This window comes from Momordica charantia (assembly GCF_013281855.1).
Source record: "Momordica charantia cultivar OHB3-1 chromosome 3 unlocalized genomic scaffold, Mcharantia_2.0 BLBB01000003.1, whole genome shotgun sequence".
Classification (NCBI taxonomy): domain Eukaryota; kingdom Viridiplantae; phylum Streptophyta; class Magnoliopsida; order Cucurbitales; family Cucurbitaceae; genus Momordica; species Momordica charantia.
Window position 1 is genome coordinate 15,683,446 of NW_028275161.1, and position 15,312 is coordinate 15,698,757.

Below are 15,312 nucleotides of genomic sequence, written 5' to 3' on the forward strand. Positions count from 1 at the left end.
TTTGGAGAAAGGTGATAACCATTATTTATGGAGAAAACAGCAACGGTTGCGGTACTCTCCCAACTAAAGGGCATGCCCGAGGAAGACCTTGGTTTGATATTCCTAAAAAAGGTTCCTTCTTTTCCAAGTTTCTAGTTTGCAAAAGGGGAATCACATCGGACACTTGGATTGGGGAGAGTCCTCTTCAAATTTAGATCCCTGATTTGCACAGCATCTCCATAAAGAAAGAAGCCATGTTTGCTGCATATTGGAACAGTATTGAAAATGATTGGGATTTAGGCTTTCGTAGAGGCCTCTTTGATTGGGAATTGGATATTATAGTTTTCGTGTCTTCTCTTGGTAGAGGGAGGTTTCAGATTCTTTATTTCTTCATTTTGGCAATCAATTTGTGTTAAGTGATTGTTTTGGTTTCCTCTCAGCAGTCAGTCCTTTAGATTGGCAAGCTTTATTGATGACAGTTTTTCAGCATTTGTTCTTGGGCTTGACAGTTTTTCAGCATTTGTTCTTGGGCTGTAGATCTCATCTATTTCATGGGTTTTTAGTTTCTATGTTTTGATTATTTTTCTTATTCCTTTTTCGCTTCCTTTGGGAGCTTGTATCCTTGAATTTTATCTTCCTTTTCATATCATCAATGAAAAATTGGTTTCTTGTTAAAAAAAAAAGAAGTGTGGCAACTGGATGATTTCCCCCTCAGTTTGTAGTCTTTGCACAAACAATGGTGAGAACATAGACCACTTATTCACTCACTGCCCTCTTGCGGCTCGAAGATGGTATTCTCTTTTAGATCTCTTCGGGCTTTCGATATGCTTCCCCAAGCAAATAGACGATTCGCTTTCTGAAGTTATACAAGGCTGGTGGCTCCTTAAAAAAGTAATTTTTTTATGGAAATGTGCATCAAGAGCTCTTCTATGGCACCTTCGGTTAGAAAGGAGTTCTCGGGTGTTTGAGGACAGATCTACTTCTTTTGACATTTTTTTGTAGAAATGTACAACACACTGCTTCTTGGAGGTGTATTAATTACAAGAAACTATTTTGTAATCACAACCTTTACTTGTCCATGAACAATTGAAAAGCGGTCGTTTAGTTTCCTTTGGGTGGGGTTTTCCTCTCCCCCAACTCTTAGCTTGTACTTCCTTTTTATTATATATGGAAGTCTCTTATCCAAAAAATATATATATTTTTGTCGGAAAATGCTGGGAGCTTTTGACCCCTTCTAACTCTTGTTGGCCTCACAAAACTGAATACTTTCATATTTACTCCCTCACTCTTTTGTAACCAAGTGAGCCATGTCTTTATGAAAGATTATGCTATTTATAGTAAGTTAGAAAATTGTTCTTCAAGTGATATATTGTATTATTTTGAGGTAGCTTATTTAGTTGGTTATTACATGTTTCCTTTGCGTACATGGACTAGACTATGTTGAAGTTGATATTATTCATAATCAATAAGATGGACTTTTAATTTACTTATGAATTTGAAGTATGGTTGTTTTATATCATGATCCTTCATAAAACTAAGTCATGACAATACCTCCATAGTTTTACTAGTAAATTCCCCTAAGATCTAGAAAAAAGAAAGCCTACTTACAGGTGCAATTCAAAAAATGAACTATGGCTTTATATAAGAAATAAGGCAGATATCATGTATACTTGGAGGGATTGAGTAAGTGGAAAGCTACCTGTTTCTCCAAATATTCCAGATCATTTTCTTCTGATGGAACATGCTCTAATACATGTCTAACTGGGTCAAAGTCCTGCAGTAAGAATTAAGAATGATTCAGCAGTCTTGACCACCCCCCCCCCCCTCCACCTTCCCAAGGCGGGAACAAGGTAGGAAAGAATACAGATCTAAGCTCCAAAATCAGAATAGAATGTAGGTAAATGTAGAAAAGAATACACTTAAAAGAAACAGAATTGGAAACACTAGCAGCAGCCAAAAAATAATAATTACAGTCAAGCAAAGCAAACCAAAGAGAGCATTATTGTCGGTGCTTAGTAGTGAGGAGATCAGTCAAAGTTTCTTTTCTTTTTGATAAGAAACTTTGTGAATATATTCAAAAGGCCGCCTAAAGGCCGTGGTTGAGGAAACACCCCCAAAAAATCTAAAGAAGAAAGACCTTCCAATCCTTAACGATCATCAGGAGGCTCTTTTTTTCATTGACTAAAAAATATGAACTTTTAATATTTTATTTATTGGGAAAGAAAAGCAACTCAATATCCAACCGTGAAATATCTTTATGATCCTTCAACAGTATGTCCTCTATTAATCTCAGCCACCACATAGACCAGCTTGAATCTAAGGGCACCTTTTCTACTAAATCCCTCACCCATGATCTTGCTGTCAAAGATCCCAGTCACTGCCACCATCTTTAAAATAATATTTGGAAGGGCAAATATCCAAAGAAGGTCAAGTTTTTTATATGGGAGCTTTCTCACTCTTGCATCAACACCCTTAACAGATTGCAGCGAAGGGTTACATGGCTTACACTCTCTCCACACTACTGCCCTATTTGCTCAAATGGTCCCCAAACTCAAAGCCACTTATTTATCAATTGCATCTACGCTAATCTCTTTAGAGAGAAGTTGTTATCGTCCTTTGGTGGCTCCCCGCCATGTCAGGGGATCCCTGTGGCATGCTAGATGCCTTTCCATAGGGAGAAGAAGCAACTTTGGTCAACTTCATAAGAGCTTTTCTTTGGTCAATATAGTTCTTTTTTTCCCTTTTTCAATAAGAAATGAAACTGTCATTATCGAAGGAGGAATACATAGAAGGGGAGTTGAGATATCCCCACAAGCAGAAAAGGTTACAAAAAAAACTATCAATTGGAAAATATTTGAGTTATGAAATTAAGAAGAGCAAAGATTTTAACAAGCTCACAAAAAACCGCCCTATTAAAGTATTCTCCATGAAAAGTTCTTTTGTTTCTTTCAAACCACAATCTCCAAAGAATCCCTATCGCACCATTGGACCAAAAAACTCTTGTCTGGCCTTTAAAACACATTCCACAAATTAGCTGGAGAAACGCCTCCGGTGCTTTGTTGGGAAAACACCATGAACAACTCCTCCCAACAAGCACCTGCAAAAGGGCAAGTGAAGAAAAGATGCATCACAACTTCTCCACTCTTTCTGCACAGAACACACCAACAATTAGGGTAGAGAAACATCATAGGCAACATCTTCTAGAGTCTGCAGCAAGTATTCAGCCTCTCATACACGAAAATCCACAAGAAAACATTCACCTTCTTCAAAACTTCACCTGGCCAAATCAAATTCCCATAGAGAGAACTCAAAATCGTTGGCTGGTTAACGAGCTTAGGCAAAAGAGATTTCCCCGAGAACATTCCATCGGTTTTGAAGTCCCACACTTTCACATCTTCAATGTTGGTTAGGGCGAAGTCAGCCAAGGAATTTGAAAGTAAGGTCCACTCTTCCACCTCCATGTATGATAAGTTCCTTCTAAATTTTAATCCTAACCCCTTTGACTTTCAAACCAGCATTGAGAAATCACAAGCTCTTTTGAATTTGCTAGATATGTTGAAAAGGTGCATTCAAGAGCCATGGGTCTTCCCAAAAAAACACTTTATCCCCCTTACTCACCTTAATTCTGTTTCATTCACCCTAACCAACTAGACAACAATGGAAGTTTTTTGTAATAGGATTTTTAGTGGGGTAGAGAGATCTAGAGAGGTGTGAGCCCTTATTCGGTTTAATGTCTCACTTTGAGCTTCAAATGTCCAAAGTTTTTTGTAATTACTCCTTAGGTTTTATTTTGATTCGAGCCCGTTCTTTAATTCCATTTTTTCTTTTCATTTTTCTTAATGAAAGCTCGACTTTTCGTCTAAAAAAATGATGTATAATTCATCCGCTTTAGAGCATCATTTTAAGATGTTAACCCATCAGATTTTGTACTTGGTTGCACCTTTTAAAGCCGGCCACCACATACTGGTTAACAAATGGTATTTGTTGGCTATCACAGACCTCCAAAGAGCGTCCTTTTCAATGATAAAATGGCACCCCTGTTTAGCTAACAGAGTAGAGTTTTTTGCCACCAAACTACCTAAACCAGCTCTTCCCAGAGCTGTAGGGAGTGCAGTAATATAACATCTAATTAAGTTAGAGCCCCTTCCTCTTTATCTCCTTTCCAGAAGAAATTACTAATCAATCTTTCCAGCATTTTTATGGATTGTTTTGGGTATTTGAAGATTGAGAGATAATACAAAGGAATGCGAGAAATAACAGACCTCTCCAACGTTAATCTACCTCCTCTTGGTAAGAAAAAAGTTATCCAATTAGCCGATTTCCTAGCCACCTTATCTTCAATGGACTCTCAATAGGCCAGCTTATTTGTTTTACCTCCCAGCGGCATTCCCAAGTACGAAAGAGATCTAGACCCTACCTCACAGCCCCACAACTCAGCAGTGGATATCACGTCCTCCTCTGTCACATTCATGCCACCAATGGCATTCCCAAGTACAAAAGAGACCAAGACCCTACCTCATAGCCCCACAACTTAGCAGTGGACATCACCTCCTCCATAACATCCAAGCCAACCATGATAGACTTCGCCATGCTGATCTTCAGACCTGAGAGAGCTTCAAACAGCATACCATTTCCTTCAGATTCTTAAGCATATCATCATCATCAACAGAGAAGATAAGTGTCTCATCAACTGAGAAGATAAGTAGATACATGGCTCTCTGAAGCTCTTTACGGGTGGAACCTTTCTAAGAAGGCAAAGTTCTTATGGAATTGTACTTCGAGATCTCTTTTGTGGCATTTGTGGTTGGAAAGAAATTCTCATGTTTTTAAAGATAAGACTTCCTCTTTTGACATTTTTTGTAGGAATGTACAGCACACCGCCTCTTGGTGGTGCATCAATTATAGGAAATTCTTTTGTAATTATAACCCTTCCACGGTCGTGAAGGGTTGGAAAGAGATTGTCTAGTTTTCTTTGAGTGGGGTTCTCTCTACCCAGCCCTTAGGCTGTTCCCTTTTGTTGTTTATGGAATATATCAAAGTTTCCAATCTAAAAAAAGAAAAGTGTATCATCTGCAAATTGGATGTGTTAACATGGAACCCCACTGTTAAGCCTTTCAAGCAGCCTCCACTAACTCCTTTCTCCAGCAAACTACTTTGGTCAATATGGTTAGAAAGGAACAACATCTTCAAAGAAAATGGGAAGTCTTTCGATAAGTTGTGCATGGATAATTTAACTTATTTGGCTATATATTGGTGTAAAATTTAAGCATACTTTCAAAATTATAGTTTTTCTACATTCTTGGCCAACAAGATGTCCTTTTTGTAGCCTTCTTCGGCATGGGACAGTTTTCTCCATTTTCCTTTTTCTTTTTCTTTTTTTTGAGTATATTTCATCTCATCAATGAAATAATTCAATGTTTCTCTTCAAAAAAAAAATGTTTCCTTTTTAAATTAGAGTTCAAGGAAACAGACCCTTTTTTATTAGTACAACACGTGGGGGTGGGGGATCAAACTCACAACTTCTTGGTTGGAGATATATGTCAATTACCAGTGAGCAAAGCTCGCGTTGGCCTCATAAAAAAGAATGTTACCCTTGCTAATCATAAGAACATCAAAAAGTTCGTCGGAGATTAATTTTCTAGTAACAAAAACTGTGCTAAAGGAACTTAGAGATTAAACAAACCAAAAATTATATTATCCCTTCGAGAGATTCCTTCTGCAACAATCAAGAAGATTTTTTTCACTTTTTTGAGAAACTTGGGATCACCCTTGTAGAAATCAATCATTGACACTAATTATTTCGAAAGGAGGTTCAATGGTGCCTGACCATAGCAAGGATCTGAAAGTTGTTTGTTTGTCGGAAGCTTCCCCCCTCGATTTTGAGGTTCAAAAAGAAGAATCTCAAGATTTTTCAATGAAGTTCCAACTATCTCAACGGGTTATCCATTCAACTAACAAAGGCATTGTCAAAGATGCTCTGGAAGATTACTTTTTAAATTATTCGGAGGATCAGGAAGTCAGTCTTATTAGCATAGAGTCAATTTTAGAAGCAGGAAGCAACTTCGGAGATTTTTCTTCCTTTCGTTCTTCCTCTATTTCAGAAGATTCTGTCAACTTCTTAGACATTATTGAAGATCTCTCTTTTCTATTCGGCCCCTCAGTTGTTTGATGGTTCGTTTAGTGATTGTTTTGGCTTCTCTTTAGCAGGCGTTCATTATTATTTTGCAAGCCCTGAAGAAGTTTTTGCCTCAAGTCGGCTCATTCCAACTTTGGCTTTAGGTTTAGTGGGGCTGCTTTTGCAGTTTGTAGCATGCAGTTTTGGCATTTTGTTGTATTCTCTTGTATCTTTTTCATGGTGGTTCTTTGTTGGGTGTTTTTTTATCTTTTTTCGCTCCCATTAGGAGTTTATATCCTTGAACATTTTCTTACTTTTCATATTATCAATGAAAAGTTTGTTTCTTGTTAAAAAAAAAACAAAAAATTATAATCATTTAAAATTTAGTAAAATTAGTAACTACATGTGATGATTTTAACCAAGCATATCTTTAAATTATAACTAAAAAAGAAGAATTCAAAAATATCCTTCACCAAACAAGGTTATTGGAAAGGGACAAAAATGGGATTTTATTAACTTCCTGACTTCCAAGTAAAAATAGGAGCCCTATCTCTTTTTAGGCATTGCTAATTCTCATGGAAGGGGTCATCCATCCAAGATGCCAAGAGTTAGGAGTGGCCCTCATTTAACCTTGAAGAAGCTGGATACAATTGACAATGAAAGTTTAAATCTTCCATCCGACAATGATCAGCAAGACATGCAAAAGAAAACTGACAAAGTGAAAGGGATGGGAATGAATATGAGGATTAATAAGAATGAATATGCCCTCGTTTAACCTTGAAGTAAAGATGGTTAATAAGCATTCGCAATGTAATTCAATATTTACGTTTCTCAAAAAAAAAATGTAAGATAATATTTACAAGAACCACGCCAGTAAATAAATAACCACTAAAGTAACTATAGTAACAATAGCAAGTAGCACCTCTTCGTAGAAAACTTCCTCTAGTTCCTCTACTTCTTGACCATGATTTCTACTGCCATATATTGAGCTCAGTTCTTCAGAGCTTGATGAGAGACTAAATCTCTGATGAGGAGGTAGTCCTGCAAGCGCACGAGCAACAGCTGCTGCAGCTACAGCACGTGCGGGAACCTGCTCAAGAAGGTCAAAAACAAAAGATTGAACTCTCAATCAGTAATTTTTTCTTCTAATAAAGAAAAATGGAAAAAGGTATTATAAACTGGATTCTAATAAATCGAAAAAGGTATTTGTTAAGAGCTCTTATGATAATAATGTATTTTGTTTGATTTTCAATTTTAAAAATTATGCTTATTTATTAATACTTTTCTTCGTTTTCTAATCTACTCTCAAAAACTAACTGAAAGCCTAGGCAGTTTTTTTATAAAAAAACCCTGAAAAGATCAACATCCACGGTAGGTTACAAAAATGGCTTCCCTTTCTACATTACTCTACCCTCCTAGCAAAATTGAAGAAACAATTCAGAACGTTTCTTACAAATAACACCTGAATTAGTTTTATTGGGTATCATGGTTGTACCTTTAATTTCTTTTCATTTCTTTTACTCTTATAACCCCTCCGGACGTTTGATCTTTGAACAATTACTGTTCCTTTTTATATATCAATGTAAAATTTGTTTCTTACTGTTCCATTGCTATATGTTTTTTGAAGGGATGGCCTGCCAAGAGATAATCAAGGAAGGTAAAGGGGTGGTTGCGTAGCACTATCTTCCACCCAAAATCAAAAAGGACCCGCTCCCAGAACCTAGTGGAAAAATTGCAGCTGATGCCTGATGAATAGGTGTCATTGAGTTTCCGAGGCCCTGTAGCAGAGGTGGCAGCAGTTGGGGGAGCTTTTTCTGTATGTGATCGTAAGTGTTCAGTGCACCATGGCTGAGCTCCCAGCAAAAGAACTTTACCTTTTTGGGCATTTTCCCCTGCCAAAGGATGGGAAAAAGGGTGGAGGGATTGTGGAGCTCAGCCGAAGTCAGGTGCCAGAAGACAGAGCTTATGGAGAAAGCTTTAGTCGGGTCAAGGGGCCATATCCATTTGTCATCTAAGAGTGGAGGAACATACTCACTTAGGATGTGGGAAAGCCTCAGCCATTCATCAAACTCCTCATCCTTCAATGGTCTTTGGAATCTATAGTCCCAAGAAGAGATGGGCTTGGACCATAGGCCTGCTATAGTGGCCTCCTTATTTGTTGCTATGGCATAAAGCATTGGGTAGAGTCTGGCTAAAGTCCCCTCCAATAACCACCTATCTTCCCAAAAACTGCAGTGGCTACTATCTCCCGCCTGGCAAATTGCAAAGTCATTGATGACATGAGATTGAGAGAGGATGGTTATGCAAGGGCCCTTCCTTGATAGCTTGAAAATGGATAGGTAATAGCTGGGTAGGTTGGATAGGATCGATTGAAGAATGGTGTGTCTCCCCCCTTTATAGATAAAAAGGTTGCTCCACTTACAAAGTTGGTTCCGTAGTTTTTCAATGATAGGTCGCCAAAAAGACTCCTTACTCGGGTTATTATTCACTGGGAAACCCAAGTAGCTACATTGCCAAGATCCAACTTTACATCCCCAGGCTTTAGCGATTTTGGAAGTGATCTGTGGCTCAATGGAGATGCCATGAACTCCAGATTTGTTGTAATTAATGTTGAGACCCGAGGCCAACTCGAAAGACTTGATGATTCTATGGAGGTTCTTTAAATCTCGTAGGATCCTTACTGGTAAAAAGGAGAGTATCATCTGCAAATGTAAACTGAAATTACAAAAGAACTTCTTGTAGTTAGTGGCCCACAAGAAGCAAGATGTTGTAAATTCATACAAAAAGAATCCTCCGGGGACTTTTTATCTTCAAAAAGTAGTTCCTTTCTTTCCAAGGAAGCCAAAGCACCTAGCCGCACAATTCCAAAGGGCAAAGGCATTACCTTTGAGAGAAGTTCCACCTAAACCTTCCAAGATAAAATCATCCATTTTCCTAGGGAAGCAATGGGAAATACCCAATCCTGTTGACACATAAGACCATGCCTTTGAAGCTAAAGAGTAACAAAGAAAAAGATGATCTACCGTTTCAATATTGCACTGACACATGCCACACATAGAAGGAGAGAGGGCCCAGTGGGGAAATTTCTTCTGAAGTCTCTCTGTCGTACTTACCCCTGTATAAAACAAAGTCCAAAGGAAGACCTTGACGTTTTTAGGCACTCTAAAATTCCAAATTAAGTTAGTTGATGGAGCCTTCAGCTTAAGTGAGGGAAACGTAAGGGCCAAAATAGTCGACTTGGCTGTAAAGGAGCCACAACTATCTGCTGTCCACCAGATTCTATCTTTACTCGGCCCTATCAACAAACCATTCAGCTTCTTAGTAAAAGATGCCCATCTATTTATCTCTCTTTCAAAAAGGCTTCTACGAAACCCAAGATCCAACGCCAAGGCCTCTTCACCCCAACACTTAGCTATCGGCTTCCCCTTCATGGAGGAGAGACCATAAAAGTTTGAAAAATAGATGGAAAGAGGTTTCGAATCCGCCCAAGCGTCTTCCCAAAACCTCACTCTTCGACCATCGAAAACCTTGAAGAGCATGAAAGTAATGAAAGACTTTCGGTTGTTGTCTATGTTAATCCACGATCTTCCTATCGATGAACCTTTGGTACTTCTTGTTAACCACCCGTTTGAATCCACCCAATAAATGGTGGCGATGACCTTTCTCCAAAGACTTGTTTCCTCGAGGGCAAATCTCTAAAGCCACTTTATGAGAAGAGCCTTACTTCTCTGTTTAAGGGAACCCACTCCGAGCACCATAATAACATTTCAGCAATAAGATCTTCGTCCTATGCTTCTTTAACTAAACAATCTTTCCTTTGTACTACTTCAAAAATTCTAGGGAAAAAAAAATTAGAAGAATAAGAGATTAGTGACCCAACCGAAAGTTCTACCAAAAAATAGTGTTTCCCTATTCCTACTCTCTTTTGAACAAGAAACAAGTTTTTCAATGATTGATGAAAAAAAATAAAAGTTGTCAAGGATACAAAAGTAAAAGAAAAACCAATAAACAACCTGGAGAGGAGAGATAATGATGTAACTACCAACACGTTGGTTTTAATAGATAAATGATTAAAGGCTTAAGTTAGTTGTTTAGCTGTTAACCATGCCTAATAAGTATTTTTGTTAAATGTCAGTAGCCCTCTTCTATTAAAGGGGCAGTGAACTCCCTGATGTGTTTAGATCTTCATTAATACAATTCTCCTCATTTGGTTTACAACAAATTGGTATCAAAGCACCAAGATTCTTGGGCTCCAAATGGGGGGCAAGAAGGCTTTCAATCCCACCGGGGATTCTTCCCTCACGAGAAAAGTGACAGATCAAACCATCGCCCTCTCACCATGAACCACAACCAGACGCTTATTGTCAGTTGAAGAAGCTATCATTGACATTGAAAAGAATGTGGGTGAGGTGCATCAACTCATGGAAACTATCATGAGACAACTTGAGGCTTTAAACCTCCAACAAAATTAAACAAGCATCGAACAAACGGAAGAAATAAGAGAACAGGGTGATAAAATAGCTCAAGATCAGTAATATTTTGAACCAAGAAGGCTTCAAGAACCAATCTTGGATTCAAGAAGAATGCAAGAACCACAAATCTTTTAACTTAATGCAAATCGGAACCCTACGTTTCAAAGAAGACATGAAACCCAAGTATATTCTTCTAGTGAAGAGGATAAGCTGTCTTAGTTAGTGGAAGGCAGAAGGGATTTTCATCTTTAACTTTCAGCAGTACCAAGAGAAACCTCCATAATTTTTTTGGAGAATCCACTGGAACTCCAAACACTAGCCGTGAAATTTTTCTTTCTTCTTGTACAAAACTCTGAACAACATCCAAAGAAAAATATTCAACTAATACCTTAACCAAGATGGGTAGATTTTGCCAGCAAGAAAGTGAAGACACTTCAAAAGATTGCAAAAGACTAACGTAAATTTCAGATGAAACAAAAGGCTCAGATACAAACAAGAAATTGAGAATGAGAAAGATGAGGAACAAACTCATTCAACCAAATCAATTTCTCACCGTCCGAATGAAGTTTACCCAATTGAATTTAAGAATGTTATATTTCAAGATTCTAATTTTTCCAGCAAAGAAGAAAGATTTTTCGATGGGTTTGTAGATTATTTTGATGATACTGAAGAATATTCCCCTATGAGTGCAAAGATGGAAGGAGATGAAGATTTCTTCCACATCAATAAGCTTATTATAAATGGTAAGGTATTAACTAAACCAAACAATTTCTTAATCCAAGAAATACTCCAGACGAGTTTGAACGTATTGGATGGAGATTTTGTTTTTAGAGACAAAATAGTACTGGGACTAAACCAACCCATTCAAGACTGTCTAGAGGAAGCAATAAAGGGTAATGACAACGACAATCTTGAAAGACAAAAACTATATAATCCACCAGCAAGGAGATACCAACAACAGAGTGTTTATTCTCCAGTTGGACTTAACATTGGCTATACAGGAAAATACCAGAAAGTCTTTCCTTCACAGCTTCAAGAATGTAGATATGAGGAGTTTTTTTTTTTTTTTTTTGATGAGTTAAAAAAGACATTTTCAATGGGAGTATTTTTGAACCACAAGAAGAAACGAGTTTCCATTTTGAATAATTGTTCATAGCCTTCTAACTCCACGGATTTAAAACTCGAGGACGAGTTTATTAGTTAAAAGCTTAAGTTAGTTGGTCAGCTGTCAACCATGCCTAATGAGTATTTTGTTAAATGTCAGTAGTCCTCTTCTATAAGAGGTGCAGTGTAGTCAGTAGCCTTCTTCTATAAAAGGGACAGTCTAATCATTACTACAATTCATCTCATCTGGTTTACACCAGATAAAAGCCCTCAAATTCATACAAATATCGTTACGAGAGTGATTTTCAAATAAAAGAGAAAGAAAACACCAATAAGAAGATTTAATCTTAACTAGATCAAACCATTCCTACAAGTTAAATGCTTATCTTCAAAAATCCTTTGCAGATGTTCAAACCAAACCAAACCTCATAAATGATAGCATTGACCCAAATCCTCGAGTTTGAGATTGCAATAAAGGTCCATGTAGCAGCTGAATAATTCTTCTTTAGAATCATGGTCCAAAACCAACTGAGTTGAAGAATCTGAATAGAAAATGCCAAAAAATCCATTGAAAGAAGAACACAATGTACCAGCTCATTCACCCTCAATTATCAATCGTCTTAAAACATCCCCCAGCAAACACAAATAGAAAAGAATAATATTGGTCTCCTTTGCCTAAGACATCTTGAAACCTTCACCCTCCCCCTTAGTGTTTCATTAAGGAAAACATGGTTCTCAAAGTGCACCTTCTTAAAGTAAGGTCCTCCCAAAGTGCACCTTCTTATACAGCTTATCCACTTACTACCGGACCTTTTTCTCCAAAATAGCCTAGAGAAAATCTCAATCCCCCATATCATATGCTTTTTCAAGATCTATTTGAAAAATTCACCCTCTGACCTTTTTCTTTTCCCGGTCTTCCAAAACGTCATTTGCAATAAGAATACGATCCACAATTTGTCAACCTTCAATAAAAGGGTGTCTGGTGGTAAGTGGATTCATCAAATTACGTGTTCTGCAACCCAAATCATCAAGTTGCATACATAACCAGTTGATTGTCTCTATGACCAACCAGTGACATTAACCAGTGGAGCAGAATATTGTAGCTAAAGGGTGCTTCAATTTAATTTAAAAGCACGCCTCAGAACCTATAACCATCAATTCAATCAAACCCAACTCAACTGCTGCTACCTAACATCAGCCAAAACGAGAGGCAATAGTACAATCACTTACCTCCGGACGATCAGAAGTGGCAGGAAGAAGTCCAAGCGATCTAGCTGACCTGACCGAGCTCAAAATCTTCTCCCCGACCCTGGACAAGTCCATCCCACCACCTTGCAGCAAAAAGAAGGGAACAAAGAAGAGAAACCTGGAAGTCGGGAATCCTTCGCTCAAATCACCATCAAACGCCAAAGGGTTTCCGAGAACACTGCCAAATGGAAACAGATTTGGCTGCATTTCACATCAGGTTTACAAGTTTGAGCCGCCCTGTGCCGCACATTTGATGCGATACGACTCCTCCGAAATTTGATCCGGTGAATCTACATAGATCAGGTTCCAACTCCCAATTAATCTGTGTTAATCGACAAGTGAATCCCAGAAAATCTCAAGGAGTGCTCGGGAGGAAGACGATGCGCGTGGTTCGATCGCGCGCGCGTGTGATGTAAAATTTTTGTTAATTTTGTTATTAATTTGTTGTGTTTATTCGTTACTTCGTCGTAGACTTTGGGAACTCTCCAGTCTCTTGGCTGACTTCAGCGGCGCGAGTCGGCGACGGCTTTGAGTTTGAGCAACCATTTTTTTATTTTATACCTTTTTTTCCCTTTTTTAATTAAATTTAAATTTCTTTTTTCATCCGGGATATTTTGTAGTGTCAATTTTAATTCATGTTAATTTCTATATTGTTCTAATTTTTATATATATTCGTGAGTGTCTGAGCGCACAAAATGGCATTTTAACCAATTAAAAATGATAGTGATAATGATCGAACCATCAAAATGTCTTTATTCACTTAACCATGTTCAGATAAACTATCGTCTAATAATTCTTTTTTTAGTACAATATGTGATGTGAGGGATCGAATTCACTACCTCTTGATTTGAGATATATATCAATTACCGTTAAGTTATGCTCACTTTAGCTACTCGTCTAATAATTTTCTAAGCTTTAAAATTGTTTAATCTATAATTTCTAAAGTTTAAATATTATGTCTAATAAATCTCTTGACTTCAAAAACTGTCTAATAGATATCTAAACTTCAAATTTTATATCCAATATATCGACAAACTTCAAGATTTGTATCATAAATCATCTATCTACTAGACATAAAAATAACAATTTAGAGATATATCGAAGATAACATTTGAAACTTCATGTGCCTATTAAACAATATTTAGTCATGTTAAACACAATGCTCGAATTTTTAAGGTTTTTAAAACATTATAAAGTTTAGAGATCAAACTTATAATAATTTAGTATCTAATATTTTAATTATTTTCCCAACTTTATCTCTCTCTTTTTTTTTGTTAAGTTTTGATTTTATTATTTGTGCATTAGGTTTTTCAATAAAGTATTTATCGTCGCAAAATAATAAGGAGTCTGTTTGTCTCGAGATGTCCAGACGGGAGGCATCTAACATGTTTTGAATGTCTTTTTAAACATAAATTTTTAAAATTTCAGCGTTGAGGACATCAATTATTAACATTGTTTCTTTTCATTTTCTTTCATATATAAATTTCATCAAATTTCTCTATATTTTCTAAAAGATATTATATATTTTTTATTTTAAAATTTATAATTTATAATTTAAATAAAATAATATACACATTGTTTAATAAAGAGCTTTATGAAATTACGTATATTTGTACTTTATATGTTCATATATATAGATCGAAATTAAATTATATAATGTCATTATTTATTTTTAATATTTTGGATGAATTATATTATTATTAATATTTATTATCATAAATAGATATTTTCAAATCAACTTCTTTTTAAGACTAAGGTGTGATATTTTTATTTTTATTTTAAATATAATGTGATAATAAGATAAATAAATTTCACCCTACATAATACCAATTATATAATTTTCTTTTTAGAAAAATATTAAATTTAAAAATAAAATTATTATTGTTTAAAAAATAAAATTAATATGAGTTAATTTGTGGTATAAAATAACATATAAATATTAATATAAAAATATAGTATTATATTAAATGAATGTGTTATATAAATATTCGTAAGTTATTTTTTAAATTTAACACATTTATAAGAAAAATTTTGACCCTCCAAATATTTTCGGACATCTTTATAAATTTTATTACAAAATAAATGTTACTATCTAAAGACATATAAAATTTTGGACATTTGAAATTTCAAGCATCTGTAAATGTCAGAGATCTTCGTTCTTGATAATAAACTGCCCTTAAAATTAATAATAAGACCGTGGGAAGATACACTTTTTCTTTTATTAATATTATTTTATTATTATTTTAGACAGATACACACCATTCTCTAATAAAATTAATAATTTGACGAAATGCACACCATTCCCTAATAAGATTAATAGTTACAATGTTGGGTAAAATCATAGGAATTGATTCAAACACAAATTATTTGTTGGCATTGGGTTAGACTAATATC

The 15,312-nt window shown here is 36.1% G+C and overlaps 1 protein-coding gene and 1 non-coding gene across 4 annotated transcripts in view; both read right to left on the minus strand.

Annotated features, from left to right (window-relative positions):
- The window catches only part of LOC111020518 (coiled-coil protein), a 49,365-nt gene extending 35,961 nt beyond the window's left edge, over window positions 1–13,404 (minus strand). Inside the window, exons 1-4 of one of the 3 annotated variants that reach the window (XM_088122127.1) lie at window positions 12,901–13,404; window positions 12,096–12,212; window positions 7,017–7,184; window positions 1,679–1,753 (exon numbers count right to left, since the gene is read on the minus strand). In XM_088122127.1, coding sequence (XP_087978253.1) covers window positions 1,679–1,753; window positions 7,017–7,184; window positions 12,096–12,212; window positions 12,901–13,125 — 585 coding nt within the window. In that variant the 5' untranslated portion in view covers window positions 13,126–13,404. Of the gene's footprint in view, window positions 1–1,678; window positions 1,754–7,016; window positions 7,185–12,095; window positions 12,213–12,900 lie in introns of those variants that run through there. The other 2 variants (XM_022297208.2, XM_088122129.1) reach the window with 2 other exon arrangements.
- LOC148212460 (small nucleolar RNA snoR99) lies at window positions 6,761–6,851 on the minus strand. Its single transcript, XR_015790017.1, has one exon. It is a non-coding gene; the product is annotated as a small nucleolar RNA snoR99 (small nucleolar RNA).
- Window positions 13,405–15,312: the final 1,908 nt, after the last annotated feature.